General features: G+C 40.2%; 2 protein-coding genes across 3 annotated transcripts in view; both read right to left on the reverse strand.

Moving 5' to 3' along the window:
- Window positions 1–16559, reverse strand: part of LOC120558615 — a 411267-nt gene that overhangs the window by 190444 nt on the left and 204264 nt on the right. The window lies entirely within an intron of this gene.
- LOC120559078 (macrophage mannose receptor 1-like) lies at window positions 1608–9982 on the reverse strand. Its single transcript, XM_039800499.1, has 6 exons — window positions 9937–9982; window positions 6726–6910; window positions 5222–5447; window positions 4500–4832; window positions 2895–2992; window positions 1608–2824 (listed from the first exon to the last, which is right to left on the reverse strand). The coding sequence occupies exons 1-6, from the start codon at window positions 9980–9982 to the stop codon at window positions 2690–2692; spliced, it is 1023 nt and encodes a 340-aa protein (XP_039656433.1). The 3' UTR covers window positions 1608–2689.

The raw sequence follows: 16559 nt of genomic DNA on the forward strand, positions 1-16559 counted from the left end.
GAGCTAATTTACTGAATCAACCAACTCAGTCTCCTTTCTTTTCTTTCTTTTCATCCACATCATTAAAGTCTGATGCTGCTGCTGGCGGTTCACTTTGATTTTGCCCAAGAGCTGCAGACCGAGATACCTGCTCACTGGAAGTTTCTATCCTTCTGTCAACTATTTTAGAGTGCACGTGATGTTCCTGGGCTCACGTCCACACAGGGAACGCTCTCTGCTGCTCCTCTGTGGAGGTCAGACAATAATAACAAACCACTTTGAAAGTAGTGAAAGATGGGATTTACATGTACATGTACAAAAGCTATTGCAATTTGACCAAAACAATGATAACATGCTTTTATCTTGAGCACAAGTAACTCGAGAAATGTATCAAAGCGACTGAGAACAACTGTAAATGAGTTGAGCTGCTCTACAATCTGTCCCTATCTTCCTCTGGTTGGGAATCACTGCCCCGGTATAATGTAGAGAGGGAGAGCGCCCTCTGCTAGCAAGATCTGTGCTAACATCCTAGAGACACACCTGGTAACAGAATACAGGTAAGAGACAGGAATAACACCATCACACATCCTAGAGACACACCTGGTAACAGAATACAGGTAAGAGACAGGAATAACACCATCACACATCCTAGAGACACACCTGGTAACAGAATACAGGTAAGAGACAAAGTCATCATGTGTTTGACACTTTATGTTTCTCTGAATTAAAGAATGTTATGACCAAATGACCAAATGTGACAAATAAAAATCCTCAAATCTTGATATTGAAGAAGCAGGAAGCTGTAAATATTTATTATTTTAGTTTAGAAGATGTTACAGACACATACCAAGTCTGATGACTAACTTTAGGTAAATGTTTAAAGTTTTCATCTCTAATAAGGTGACAGAACAACAATCATACATATAATTACTTTATAATATTACTCTCACGAAAGAAAGAGATTTATGCTGCGTTCCAGACTAAATTTTTAGTCCGTAAGTTACAACTTCAAGTCACGACTTGGTAGCGTTCCAGGCAAAGTCACGAGCTGGCTAGCTAAACATTGGGCCCTTGGCAGGGTTCAGGTTAGGCTACCTAACGTTCACATTAGCTAGTGGCTACCTAATGTTGACGTTAGCTAGCGCTACCTAACGTTGATGTTAGCTAGCGCTAGCTGATACTAGCGATTTCCTGTACCTTTAGTAGTACACAATTGTATGTGTATTGTTTTGATTAAAATAAAATATATGAAGTTTATGACCAAATGAGACAAATAAAAATCCTCAAATCTTCATCTTGAAGAAGCTGTAAATATTTAGTATTTTAGTTTAGAAGATGTTACAGACACACAACAAGTCTCATGACTAAAATAATATATAAATAAAAATATATTAAAAAAAAGTTTGCATCTCTAATAAGGTGACAGAACAACAATCATGCATATAATTACTTTATAATATTACTCTCATATGAAGAAAGAGATTTAGTCTGATGAAAATAGATTTTAAATATTCAACATTAAAGATAATTTATATTTTAAACACATTAAATAATGTTAATGTTAAAACATCTCCACCACAACCTGAAAAACAAACATAAAATATCAGAAATCAGTAAAACATGTCGGTTATATTTCCCCACAGACGATAAATCAGATAAATTTTAAAGTCTTGTTTTATTCTAAGTGTATTAGTCTATTAGTCTAAAAACCAAATATATTAAGTTTATGATAAAATATAAAAAAGAAAAGCATCAAATCTTCATGTTTGAGAAGCTGTGAATATATTTAGTGTTTCTGTCTGGAAGATGTTACAGTCACATCAAGTTTTAGGGAAATGTTTAAAGTTTGCATCTCTAATAACCAGAGCCACACAGAATCTGCAGACAGAATATTACCCAGATTTTAAACAAATTAAAATAAAACATCTCCACCTCCAACCTGATAAACAATCGGTTCAATTATGCGCCGCGACAAGCGGGCACAACCCTGTGAATCTGTCGTGTTCGTACTCATCACACGCTGTAAGGAATTTGTCCAAATGAGGCCCTAAGGCCTGTCAAAAGAAAATATTTTATTAACAAAAGCGGAGCTTCTGCTTGTCAGAGTATCGGCACAAGACGTCCATAATCATGACTATGCTAATGTAGCTAACTATGCTAATGTAGCTAACTTTAGCTATCAACAATAACGGTCTGTGGTTAGGAAAGACTAGGATTACCACTATGTGTTATAAATCCACCTGTGATTAGGAAGATATGAAACCACAGTCAGCTGATCTCATCCAGTTGTACAGCAGGGATACAGTATCTCCATGGTTACCACACATTGATCGCCTGGTGTTTACTGGCGGAGCGTTGTCCATCACATGACGCGACTACGCAGGCCAAGGGTCGCTCCCCGTGTGAAAAACCCTTTACTCTCAAACAAAGAAAGATATTTTATCTCATTAAAATAGATTTTAAAGAAGAAACAGTAAATCAGTAAAACATGTTGATTATATTTCCCAAAGCTGATAAATCAGATAAATAGTAAAGTCTTGTTTTATTCTAACAGTCTGAAGCCGAAATATATTAAGTTTATCACCAAATATGACAAAGAAAAGCATCAAATCTTCATATTTGAGAAGCTAGAAGCTGTGAATATATTTAGTATTTCTGCTTGCAAAGAACCAGACTTTTCTCTGATGAAACCAGACGCAGCAACTCAACATTACAGCTCCTCCCTCTTCCTCCTCCTCTTGTTGGTCTTCTTGTCTTCCTTGTGGAAGACTTTTCCATCGGCCTGCTTCCTCCAGCTCAGCTTGATGTTGTCGTCCAGCCCCTGGGCCCTCAGCTTCTGTTTCAGCTGAGACACAAAACTTATCTTATCTCATTTGTTTTTTCATAAAGGTAAAACTGTATAAAACCTGATTTACCTGCTTCAACATGGCCTCCATCACAGCAGGGTCATTCAGATCCAGATTCTTCTTGTTCTCAAACTTCACTTTCATCACTTTCTTTGAAACAGGAACCACTTTGTAAAAATCAAACAAACTTTATGAGTTCAAACATTTCTGTGTGGATAATAATCATCATCCTGTTCATTCCTCATCATCAGTTTAAACAATAGATTCAACACTAACTGATCATCTGCAGCTGATCACCACTGCATGCTAACTTTACTAACTATTCCATAGAAATGATCCACATCATCATGTTCACATTTACTCTCCACAACCTGATGTTTGGTGTTTAGAATCCCGGGTTAGCACTAGGGAGGTAACGATGGTTAAACATGGATAAAAATGTGTAAGATATGTTTGGATAATTATTTGTCAAAGAATAGACAGAAACACTGAAGATTCAAAGTTCATTTTTACTTGCGCAAGTAAGGAGCCAGTTACAGCACTCATTTCAAAGAATATACTGTATGTTTTTTGGAGTACATCAACTTACCAGTCCGAACAGTAAAATAGTCCCATGAAATCATTGTTTTAATAGTTGTAACATACAATGATAGCCGAATCCAGAGTTGTTTAACAAGGCATAATGAACGTCCCTGATTGCAGGCTCACATGACGCTTCTCCCGAGTTCCTGTAGCTGTAATACTGGCTGGAATTTATCATTTATTTCTGGTTAACTAAAGAATATATTTTGTGTTCTTGTATGTAATTAAAAAAAGTTCTAAACATGATAGAAATATGCATATGTTTGCTGGCAGAAGGTCCATTTTTCAGTTTGTTATTTCAGCCACTAGGTGGCGGTGTCACACGCCAAGTATCGTTTGAAATAAAAAGGTAAATATTGCAATAACGGGTAAAGAACTTTTCCCACTTCGGTCCCCCTACAGGTTGAAAGCGGAATTGTGCATTACATTACATTATGCAAGTATGCCAGATCGGGTAGCGGATCTGTAGTTCGAATGAACTGGACAATGTAATGTAATGGACAATTCCGCTTCCAACCTGTAGGGGGACTGAAGCGGGAAAAGTTCTCTAGTGTTGCTTTAAAACATGTATGTAGACAACGTTAAAGTAAAATCTGTGTCGATGGATTCATGTGTCGTGGCTGATGCCAGTGTTTCCATGTTTAGCAAGGCAATGTTATCATGCAGTAAGCCTCACCTATGCTATTGAATGTGGTTATTGGTCAAATACAACAAGTGTTTATGTATTTTGTATTGTATTTAGACATAAGAGTGACAAGTGTGTGAAGTTGTGCGCTCCCTGGTGAAGTCTGTATTTAGAGTCTGTATTCTGTGGAATGTAAGTGTTTTCAAAGTCAAACTGTATTTAACTTTATTGTGAAGGTATATTTACATTGTTTTATTCTGTTTTCTATGTCAGTGTCCAAAGCCCACTGGCGTATGTTTTAGATGATTTTGTTTTAATTCTTTCAGGCCACGCCCAGTCTTTGAGTCTGATGCGGTCCACATGAAGAAAAAAAGAAGTCAACAGTCAGATAAAAAAATTGGATCTGTGAAAAAATCTGAATTGTCATCAAGGCTTACAATCTGTTTGAATCCCGGGTTAGCACTCACCTGGACCGTAGCAAATGAACGCTCTCTCCATGTCACAGGACCAGTCCTCCCAGGCTCCTGATTGGCTGAAGTCTGCAGCCACACAAGTCTCGTTCTTGTTATCAGGTTGCCCTTTCTTCCAGAAGCTGAATGAGGAGGTACTTCCATCTGACCAATTCCAGGAGTCTCTGAAAAGGCCGATAAGGGCATATTGTCCTCCAGCCACCTCACGCACCTTCTGGTTCTCTGCCACATTTCTCACACTGGCCAGGTCTGTGTGGTGATCTCTGCAGTAACTCTGGGCTTCAGGCCAGGTCATTGTGGTGTTGATGAAGACAAAAGTCACATCTGATCCTGAAAATGGAGCAAAGAGAAGTGTAGAGGCAGCATAACATACAACCTCCCATCCATTATATTGTAAAATGTGCGCACATGAACATGCACAAGTCCAATCTCTGTAATATAATTATAAGATAATATGTCTTCCTCTGGTGGTGTCATCAGGAGACACTGTGTCTCTTTCCACAGTGATGCTGATGAACCACTGAGCTGTTTTCCTGCTCTCATTCCTGCCGTCTTATTATCTGCTGCTCAGTCGGCTGTAAAGCTCTTTGAACGGCACTAACCTGTGTGAAAACTGCTCTTAGTCAGAGTGACTGACTGATACTACAGAGACCTGAATTATGAAAACAAAGAGGCAAAGAGAAGCAGAGAAGGGAAACTTCACTAGTTAATATTCTCACCTTTGACATCTGCGCAGACTGGATAATGGCTGATGGCACAACCATGGTCGTACCAGAGTCCATCAGAATGCATGTCTGTGCAGACCTTGTCACTGTATCCAGCGTCTGGTCGTCCAGCTGTCCATCGTCTGAACTCCGTCTCCCCGGGTTTGTAGAAACTTGGGTCTGACAGAGACCACCTCCAGCTGCCCAGGACATGGTCATTGTACAGTCCTATCAAGGCTCTCTGAAAGCAATATTTGATTGAGATATAAAGAATTAGACTCTGCTCTAGCTTTTTGTTGAAGAACATATGTGTACCTAATCTTTCCATCTCCAGTCTTGATACTATCAGTCTGATCCTCTATGACACCTTCATTTTGTTACCCTCCTTTAATAACTCATTACCAGCGATAGTTTCTGATGATCACTTTAACTGATTTTCAAATAGCTTCTCTAGAATATAGATTTCTATTGTTGTTTTGTTTTACTGCAATAGTTGTTTCTATGTACTACTAAGGAGCTGTGCATTGTCCCTGTCAAATAAATAAATAAATGATGTACAGATGACCAAAGGCACTAACCCTGCACTCATTTTTCATCACCAACCAGATGAGGCAGAGGCCACTAAAAACATAACTAATATGTAGCCTACGTTATAATGCTTGCTCTTCATCCTCCACCGCATCAATCCCTCATCAAACTTTTTTCAACTCATTTATAAATGCCATCACAGTGATCATTGGGCTTTTTAAAGACACTTTGGAAACTCAGCTGCCGTGACATTTTGCAATGGTGTCAGCAAATTATGAGCTTGATTCCCTCGATCATTAACATCCTCTGATCTCATGTTTTATGGTATGAAAACAAATAAAAATGACTCTGTGGTGTGCACCACTATCGCGCTGCTCTCTGGTGTGTTCACTGGCCTTTAACTGCTCTAGCTTTTTTTCAAGGCTATATTTTTACATAACCTTTCCATCTACAGTCGTGATCATAGGCGCGGCAAGAGGGGGTGCTGCAGCAACCCCTGGTGGCGAAGCTTTAAAACTGCGATGACAATAAAATGATGGCTTATAAATATCTCTAGTTGTTGTTTCTTTTCCACTACATTTTGTATGTCATGTTTGGGGTGTGGGATGAAAAGAAGGATCATTTTAGTAATTTTGTGTATTGGCCAATCAGATTTGTCTTGACCCGATTGTGATTCAGCCTACGCATAGCATGCACACACATTCACAGCCACACACAACGAGGAAAGAGTTTCTACTATATCTAACAGTGCAACTTAGCAATGTGTCAAAAGAGAATTTAGGATTTTTTTTCAATCTGCCAACCCCAAACACCCGAGGATTAGCGAGACGCACCGTCAGCTCAGCTGTACTGCATGGAGGGGAGGGGCGAGGGAGTTTTTAAAAAGAGAGAGAGGTAGAGTGGTCTGCAGAATACAGAGCCTGTGTAACATAGTATCTAGACTCTAATTTTATGTTACTACGGAGGGTTTCAAAAAGAAAATTGAACTCACGTTCTTGGAGTAGACCATTTTGGTTAAATTTGCCTTGTTGTTCAGGATCTTCATAACCTCCTTGCTGTCTACAGTGACCAGGTCTGTGTGTTTCTCTCTGCAGTATCTTTGGGCTTCAGTAAAGTTCTTCCTGTCATAAACAAAATAGTAATGAAGTCCAGCAGCTGATGAGACAGCACTCAGCCCTGTAGGGACAGACAGACATATAGAACAGATTTAATATTTTATACTTAAGTCAGTCCTTCATATCATGGTCTGGGTGAATACTCAATTCTGATTGTCTGCAGGGTGTCCTATAACACTTTGTTAAATTAATGTATTGAATGAGTTCCGGTGAGACTGAATTAAAGCTCTACATTAAAACAAAAAAACACTGCTCGAAGTTCAAAGTTAGCCAAACCTTATGCTAGCACCCAATGTACCTAAATGCTTAAAAATGTTTGTGATCTTGAATTTAAGCTAGTCTGACTTCAATTGTCATCTGTAACTCTGTAACCACGCATGCATGTCATTTATGTTGATTTAGATCACCACATATTATTAATATATAACTTTGCCTCAATTACTACTAAGTTATTATTGCTAGCTTGATAACATTCAGGGCTGTAGTACCGGACGGTTTTTCTATGGTCTCAGACTTGTCTCTGATTCGTTGGTATTTGGACTTGGACTTGTCTAGGTCTCTGCCAAATATGGCTTTTAGTCTCGACCAAGTCCAGGTGTCTTTATTATGTTCATTATAATATTGGAGGGAAAGTGAAACACTTTTTTACAAGTTTAGACAGCTAGCTAACGCTACGCTGGCTTTTGCTGACATTAGCGCAACACCGTTAGCCTAGCCTGCTAGGTAAATATTACACTGCCTTTGGAGTTTCCTATATCTGCATCCACATTGTCAACATAAGACCTGTGGCTTTAGTGTTCCTTTTTGTACCATAATCTTATTGAATGAAATATTAAAGGTGCACTATGAGTTCCTGCATGAAGTCACTTCTGTTGACGCTCCAAGTAAATACCAAACAACAACAGGGGAAGCTCGCCCCTCCCCCCATGTTTTCGTAACTGTCATGACTAACTGACTAACTGACTAACCGTCACTAACCCCCACCCCCTCCTCCAACCATCTTGTCAGTGATTGGCTGGAATGTGGTTTGTTGTATTTAGGTGCCTATCCTGTGCCCCTAGTGTTTGTTTGACGTTTACGACCCCTGTGTTGTCTCCCGAGGCCTTTTCACAGTGTGTTCAGGGGGCAGGCATTTAGCAGATCAAGTAGAGATGCCTACAATTTGAGACAAAAATGAAATTGCGCTGAAACCATGCAGGAACTCATAGTGCACCTTTAAGCTTCGCTCCTACGAGATGGGTGCGTTTTTGTTACGTTACACACAAAGCTAACTGGCTAAAGTTAGCCTGTACGTATGCTAGTGGATATTAGATAATGTTGCCTTTTCCCGGAGATCCTGGCCATTATTTTAAGGCATAAACCAATCATTGTTATGGTTGTGTATGTTTCTGTTTCCTGTTTTATTTTGGTCTGGTTTTCTGTCTTGTCTTGTCTTGTTTTACTTCCTGTCTTTTTGTTTCCCAAAACAATACAGTACTATCTTGAGGCCACGAGTTACTATCTTGAGGCCACGAGATAGTATCTTAAGGCCACGAGATAGTATCTTGAGGCCACAAGTTACTATCTTGAGGCCACAAGATACTATCTTGAGGCCACGAGATACTATCTTGAGGCCACGAGTTACTATCTTGAGGCCACGAGATACTATCTTGAGGCCACGAGATAATTATAATTAATTTTTTTGACAAAGTGGGACTAGGGGGGCTCCGTAATTATGTGCTTCACCTCCTTGTAACTTTCCATTAAAAGCTGCTGCTCAGCGGGTGAAACATGTGCTGCATGCGTCTTCTCCATTTCTGCATCAGTAAATCTGTGATCGATACCGTGGTCTATTTAAGAAAGCCATGAACATGCACTTATCCCAGCTATCTACACCTGGCTGACATAGCTTCACCTCCTCATCCTGGCTCGGCAAACGTGCAACCGAGTAAGCCGCGATGAGTGGATCACACTAAGTCAAGCTGCACCTTTTCAGTTATTCTGGATATCTTCATTCTACTTTTGTGCAACAGGCCCCTGGTCTCTGCTATTCCTGTTTTGGGGATTCTGCATGTTCCTGTTTTTGGATTTTGCCTGCTGTTCCAGGACTCCTTTTGTTGGTATGGACTTTGTTATTAAATCCTCAAGCTCAACACTACCTGTCTATCTTTGCATTTGGGTCCACCATTCTCTGAACCTTTTGACAATCATAGAGGTACACTCTTACTGTATTAGGCGATGTGGTCACTCACTACAATGAGCATTTTTTAGAGGCCCATTTATGATATAGAAGGTAAGTATACACTGGAATATTTCCATAAGGGTCTTTTACATATTGACAAACGTTAATAATAACATATATATGCCTATTTATGGTGAAAATAAGCGATTGATTTCAAGATAGCATATTCGCTCGATAGGGTTAGACTGTAGAGTCATCTAACGATGCTATCCAATATGGCGCCCATGATTTGAGTAGGCCAAACTTTCTATATATACGGCTCTGAGCTGCAGGAAGTAAGTTACACTCTGAACACCACAAGATGGCGCTAATACACAAACTGCAAGAAGTAAGTTAAACTGACCCTCTGAACTGACTTTGTTTCACAGCGAATAATGTTATCTCACAACACTGTTCAGGTCACTGCTTCAGGCTGCGGCTGACAGTAAAGTTACACATCGCGGATAATTTGTTTGTGAAAATCTTTCTATTGTTTTGGGGACAATGACATGGCTGGATAGCTAGCTTGTCTTCTTGTTATACACACTGTCAAATAATATTTACTGATTGCCAACTGTACACACTGTTATTGACTTTAAATCTTGCTAGCAGAGTGTTAGGCTTACAATCCCCCTAAGAATGAAAACTGGCCAGTGCAGACTCCACCAAAAAATTATATTTTCCTCTACATGAATAAAGACATTTGAAACATAAATTGTTGCAGAAAAAAAAAATCGCCAGAATACAGAAAATGATGTGACCCTCAAAATTTCAATTTTGCTCAAAAATGGAGATCTCAAACCCCCAAAATGTTTAACCCAAAGTTATGCCCTTGTCCGTACGTAAACATGTGAATAACTAATTATGAAATCTATATGAAGCCTTACCTGCCCCAGCGATGATGATGGTGATGGTCAGAAGAAGTCTCTCCATCCTCGTCTCTCCTCTGGTCCTCTCCGTCTGAGTCTGACTGCAGATGAGCAGCTGGTGAACTGACTTTCTCCGTTATTCATTAACCTCCTTACTGCTCTCTCATGGAAAGCTGTTCCAGGGAAAGATCATTTGCCTATCAAGTTTATAGGCCAAAATGACGTGTCTACATGTTTGCTTATTCTGAACTGAATAGAGGTTATTCATTTCTATTTTTTATGTTTGGTTTTATGGTTCCAACATGACGAGGCATCCTCATGTCTGACTGCAGCCACATGAAGCTGAGAAAACGTGATGGAGGATTATTTTTCATTTTAAAGGAAATTATGTCAACATTTAGCTGCTAAAGGGAGACACTCAGGAGATGCAACTAAGATACTTTTATTTGAATTAACTAAGAAAACCCAAAATAATAAAGTCAACGTGATGTAAAGAAAGAGCATGAATCTGTTTACCGTGTGGTCATTTAATCACAACACAACAGAATGTTGTTAGTTAAGAAAGTAAAATGTATTCATAAAGAGCTTTTCACAGATAGATATTCACAAAGTTCTTCACATAGAGCAGACATACGTTCAGAGCAGTCGGGGCCCTGCGGACGGCTCACGGTCACCATCTGGTCGTTCTTTTATTTCCTTTTTTTTTAAAGATTATTTTTGGGGTCATTTTTAGGCCTTTATTTGACAAGACAGCTGACGAACGGTAAAGGAGGAGAGGGTGGTGTGAACGTGCAGCAAAGGGCTGCAGAATGGAGTCCGGAATCAAACCCACGGCTCAAAGGACGGACTTCTTCTCTCCTGGAGCCAATCATTGCCACGTGGTCGGTTGTTACTAAACGCTGGGGGTGTGCAGCTCGACGATCAGACTCCACGCACAGTCGCCCAGGCTGTGTTTGGTTCATATCGCCCCGCGCACCAACACACACACACACACACGCACGCACACGTACGCACGCACGCACGCGCACGCACCACATACACACAATGCACACACACACACAACGCACATACACACACACCACACACACACACATATGCAGACACACACACACAGACTTACACACAAGCACACACATGCGCACACACACACACACAGACACACACACACAGACTTACACACAAGACACACATGCGCACACACACACACACACACACACACACACAGACTTACACACACACACATACACACACAAATACACACACACACACAAACACATATGCAGACACACACACACAGACACACACACACACAAGCACACACATGCACACACACACATATGCAGACACACACACAGACTTACACACAAGAACACACATGCGCACACACACACACAGACTTACACACACACACATATGCAGACACACACACACACACACACACACAGACTTACTCTCACACACACACACACACACAAGTAGTAACACAGAGTTTATTAAAGCTGTAATAACACAGTTTATTAGCACTACTGTCTGTAGACATGTTATGCTGTTTGAACTTACAAGAATACAATAAACAGGATCTGATGATTGGTTACAGGAGAGGAATTGTCCTTTGAGCCGCTTTGACGGTGATCAGTATGAAAGACCAGACGGTTGGCGGCGACCGTGCAGCGCCGTTAGCAGCGTTCTGACCGAGCTGAACACAAGAAGCCTGAACCAGCTTCTGGACCGAGCTGAACACAAGAAGCCTGAACCAGCTTCTGGACCGAGCTGAACACAAGAAACCTGAACCAGCTTCTGGACCGAGCTGAACACAAGAAACCTGAACCAGCTTCTGGACCGAGCTGAACACAAGAAGCCTGAACCAGCTTCTGGACCGAGCTGAACACAAGAAGCCTGAACCAGCTTCTGGACCGAGCTGAACACAAGAAACCTGAACCAGCTTCTGGACCGAGCTGAACACAAGAAGCCTGTCGATAGAAAAGTATTCTTTTTTCAGTAGATATCTTAGTTAGAACACGTTTAAGCTAGCAAAAGCAGTTCAGTGTTTATATGTGCGGTATTGACTCAGTTTGGGAAATCCAACACTCTCTTCAAAGCTAATGTTAGCGAGGATTGGGTAACGACCGAATTATGCCGGTACTACCGAGGACCGTTTCATGTTAAATCAAATAACGGTAACTGGCAGAACATAAATGCAGGCTTATCGGTCCTCTCTGCATGTTGACGGAGAGCGGATCTCAAAACACACACACAGCTGGAGTGAAACTATGTGGACCAAGGCGCTTGGGAGTCAGCCCTATGTTCTCACAGCCCAATGGTCCCACAGCCCTATATTCTCACATTTCTAAGATTTGTCTTAAAATTAGGCCCTATGTTAGGGTTAGGGTTACATTCCATCTGTAGTCCATTGCTACTGGATAATAGCTTGGGTGTAATTGGCTACCAAATTGGGAGAAAGGGGGATAAAATCTGATACACATTTACGAAAAAGGAAATGTGGGAACATAGGGCCTAATTTTGAAAAAATCTTAGAAATGTGGGAACATAGGGCTGTGGGAACATAGGCATGTTCCCGGTACTTTGCCCCAATCAAACCCTCTGGTGTAACTTCATTATTTTGGAACTATTCCCCTGTCTTACCCCCTGTCTTACCCCCTGTCTTACCCCCTGGTTCTAGAGGATGTGAAGCCTTCACAGAGCAGCTGCTGTCAGACATCAGCTCTGCTCCAAAGGTCACCATCAACTTTATGATCGCTAACACAACAGGGAAGTTCAGATGGTCAACAATACATCATAAACACAAATATCTTCTCATAAACAGCACCATGTGCAGTGGGCTGCCTGGTCCCTGACCATGTCTGACAGATTTATAATAATAAATAAATATATTGTCTATAGTCTAAAGACTTTCTAAAGCTGCTGTTCTTATTTTCCTCCACAGCATAGTTCTTCTCCCTCATTTGTATGGTTTCTCCCTTTCTTCTCACCTATGTACCTTCTCTTGTTAGACGTGTGGACTGCCGTCTGGGTTGTTTTTCAAATTGTGTTTTATGTCATTTTAAACTGTAAGTACTTCCTAGCCCTCCTTACCTTCCCCTACGTGGCTTAGTCACTTGTCATGAATAAGAACATCGTCTTAATGACCTGCTTGTGAAAATAAAGGTGAATAAAAACAATAAAAGACGTGAAGGCTGCAGGGAGCTGCTGTGCAGAGGGACAGCCGGGTCACGAAGATGTGTTCAGCAGCCTGTTCTCACCAAGCATTCCTACATATAGCTTTGTAAAGTAAAGCTCTGTAACGTGCATGTGTTCTAGCATTTATTACTGTCAGCAGCACATTGACTGCTGCTGTGTAAGAGCGTGAAGATCCTCGTAGGGTGGAGGTTGGGGGGGGGGGGTTGTTTGGCTCCTAAAATACAGGGCTTTTACCCAGGAAACAGGTGTTCATGTCCTGAAGAAGTTAAGGAGAAAACACAAGACTTTCACCCAGGAAACAGGTGTTCATGTCCTGAAGAAGTTAAGGAGAAAACACAAGACTTTCACCCAGGAAACAGGTGTTCATGTCCTGAAGAAGTTAAGGAGAAAACACAAGACTTTCACCCAGGAAACAGGTGTTCATGTCCTGAAGAAGTTAAGGAGAAAACACAAGACTTTCACCCAGGAAAGTGTTCATGGGAGTGTTTAAACCGGCTGGCAGTTGCCATAATTTCATACAAATCATTGTGCATAAATTCCAGGTCTTTTTTGAAAGATGTTTTTCCTATTCTTACATATGCTGTACAGGATTTAATACACCTAATCATTTTCATTGTTTTTTGTTTTAAAAAACGGATGTGTTTCTGACTCTTCTCCTTAATGTTGCTGTTTTTTGAAGAACTTTTTAAAGAGAAGTTTGAAAAGTGTTGTAATTATTCGTATGATATACAAACTCGTTCATTCATTCTCAGAAATATTCACATAGCTGATGTCTGGAAACACCCAATCCCGCTACTCATTATGGCTGCAACAGATTACAGACTAGACTACATGTTTCCAAACACGCAATAATAATTACACACACACACAAAATAAAACACACACACAGACCGAGAGAGACAGACACACACACACACACACACACACACACACACACACACAAAAGGGACTTCCCAACATGTGTTAATTATTAAACCAATGTCCCCTAACAGAGCAGCCCCCCTCCATCCACAACATCAAGAAAAGATCAACTAACTCAATATATATACAATATAATATCATATACTTTATGTATATATATATATATATATATATATATATATATATATATATATATGGTTACTACCACAGCCTGTAAGGTGGTGTTGTTGAGTAGCTAATAGACGAAGGGTTGCATTAAAAAGCTACAGAGTTTACGTTGCTATGGACGCAGGATTCCAACCGTAAAGACGGAACGGACTATTTTCTCTAGTGGAAGCAATACAATCGTATTTAAATCAATAAACTCCCATTTAAATCAATATTTTGTCAAGTTATTAGTCAAATTATTGATTTATTTGGTAAGTATCCATGTAATAAGCGGGATAATGTAGAGCGAGGCGGTTGTTATAGCGAATACAACCCCTTCAGGCTGATTCAAGACCTGATCACCCTGTCGGGGTTGTATTCGCTATAACAACCGCCTCGCTCTACATTATCCCTTACATATAATACAGACAATAAGGGAACATCTTCACCCTGTCAGGATCAAAGGGTCACTTCTAACATTCAGAAGTTATTTTTCTCAGTAGTAGTATTTTTACTATATGCATATTGAGTGTGTCTTTGAGCTGAAAGCTGAGCTCCTCTCTGAATGGGTACTTTAGAGTTTCCTAAATGACTCATTAAAGGAGCACTCTAGATGTAATCATTAAAGGAGTGGGGGTGGGGTGTTGGGGGGGAGGGACTCGCCCGGAGCCGGAGACGCTTCTGCTTGAGGCTGCTTCATGTCATGGTGCGTGTTGATTGGCTGATACACGTCTAACATATACCAACCAGATAGTGTTGAGGGCGGGACATGAAGTGTGACTCAGTGGTGAGTGTTGATTGGCTGATACACCTCTAGGATCTAGCCAACCAGATAGTGTTGTGGGCGGGACATGAAGAAAGACTCAGTGGTGAGTGTTGATTGGCTGATACACCTCTAGGATCTAGCCAACCAGATAGTGTTGTGGGCGGGACATGAAGAGAGACTCAGTGGTGAGTGTTGATTGGCTGATACACGTCTAGGATCTAGCCAACCAGATAGTGTTGTGGGCGGGACATAAAGAGAGACTCAGTGGTGAGTGTTGATTGGCTGATACACGCCTAGCATCTACCAACCAGATAGTGTTGTGGGCGGGACATGAAGGGAGACTCAGTGGTGAGTGAAACGGGAGCAGAGGGAGAGACTCAGAGCTGTAGCTGAGACAAAGTAGAATATTTTTATGATATACAACTTTTATTTCATTAACTTTATAATAAAACACAGATACAGATCATCTGCAAACTGCCAAATATGGGACAGAGCCTTTCCAGTTGCTGCTCCACGACGGTGGAAGCTGCTGCCTTCACATATCAGATGTGCTCCCTCCATTTCTGTTTTTATATCTGAGATAAAGACCCATTATAACTCTCTAATCTCTCAGTCTGTTCTCATCATGTCTATCATTCTGGGTTTGGGAACTGCTGCTTGTTGTTCTCGTTGGGATCTTCCTTTTGGGTTTTGATATTTACATTTTAATGTTCTTTCACTCAGCCCTTTGGTCAGATTAATGTGTGTTTAAATGTGTTCTAGAAATAAACTTTACTTACTCAAAGTTCACATAAGAAACATTGGTAACACTTTACTTGACAGTACCGACATAACCATGACATGACACTGTCATAACTATGACATGACACTGTCATGAATGTGTCATAAACCTTATAAACAAGTCATAAACGTTTATGACTTCTGTCATTAAGTGTCATTCGGTTTTTGTCATGACAAGTTGACATTGTTGGGCTTGTCTTGATTATGACAACTTGACATTAATCAAAGTGATATTACCAGACGTTGTCTTGGTCATGACAAGTTGACATTAAATTTGTCTTGATTATGACACTTTGACATTAATCAAAGTGTCATTACCAGAAGTTGTCTTTGTCATGACAACTTGACATAAACAGAAATTCACCTCATTTTTGTATTCATGACATTTTGACCTAATGATTATTATAATTAGATGTGCAAGATTAGAGACCAATTCTAGCACTTTTTCAGATAGATGTCTGACAGGAAATTTCACAAAACTGGGTCTCATGACACTGTTATGACAGTGTAACTAATAAATATTTTGACCTCAAGTAGTGGTACCAATTGTATTTGTCATTAGGATGTCATTCATAGGACTTGCTGTCATGACAACATTATGACAGTGTAACTAATACATATTTTGACCTCAAGTAAAGTGGTACCAATTGTATTTGTCATTAAGATATCATGGATAAGACTTGCTGTCATGACAACATTATGACAGTGTAACGAAAACATTCTTTGACTTCAAGTAAAGTGGTAACATTTTTATTTGTCATTAAGATATCATAGATAAGACTTGCTGTCATTACCACATTATGACAGTGTAACAAATACATTCTTTGAC

This window comes from Perca fluviatilis, chromosome 5, assembly GCF_010015445.1.
Source record: "Perca fluviatilis chromosome 5, GENO_Pfluv_1.0, whole genome shotgun sequence".
Lineage (NCBI taxonomy): Eukaryota > Metazoa > Chordata > Actinopteri > Perciformes > Percidae > Perca > Perca fluviatilis.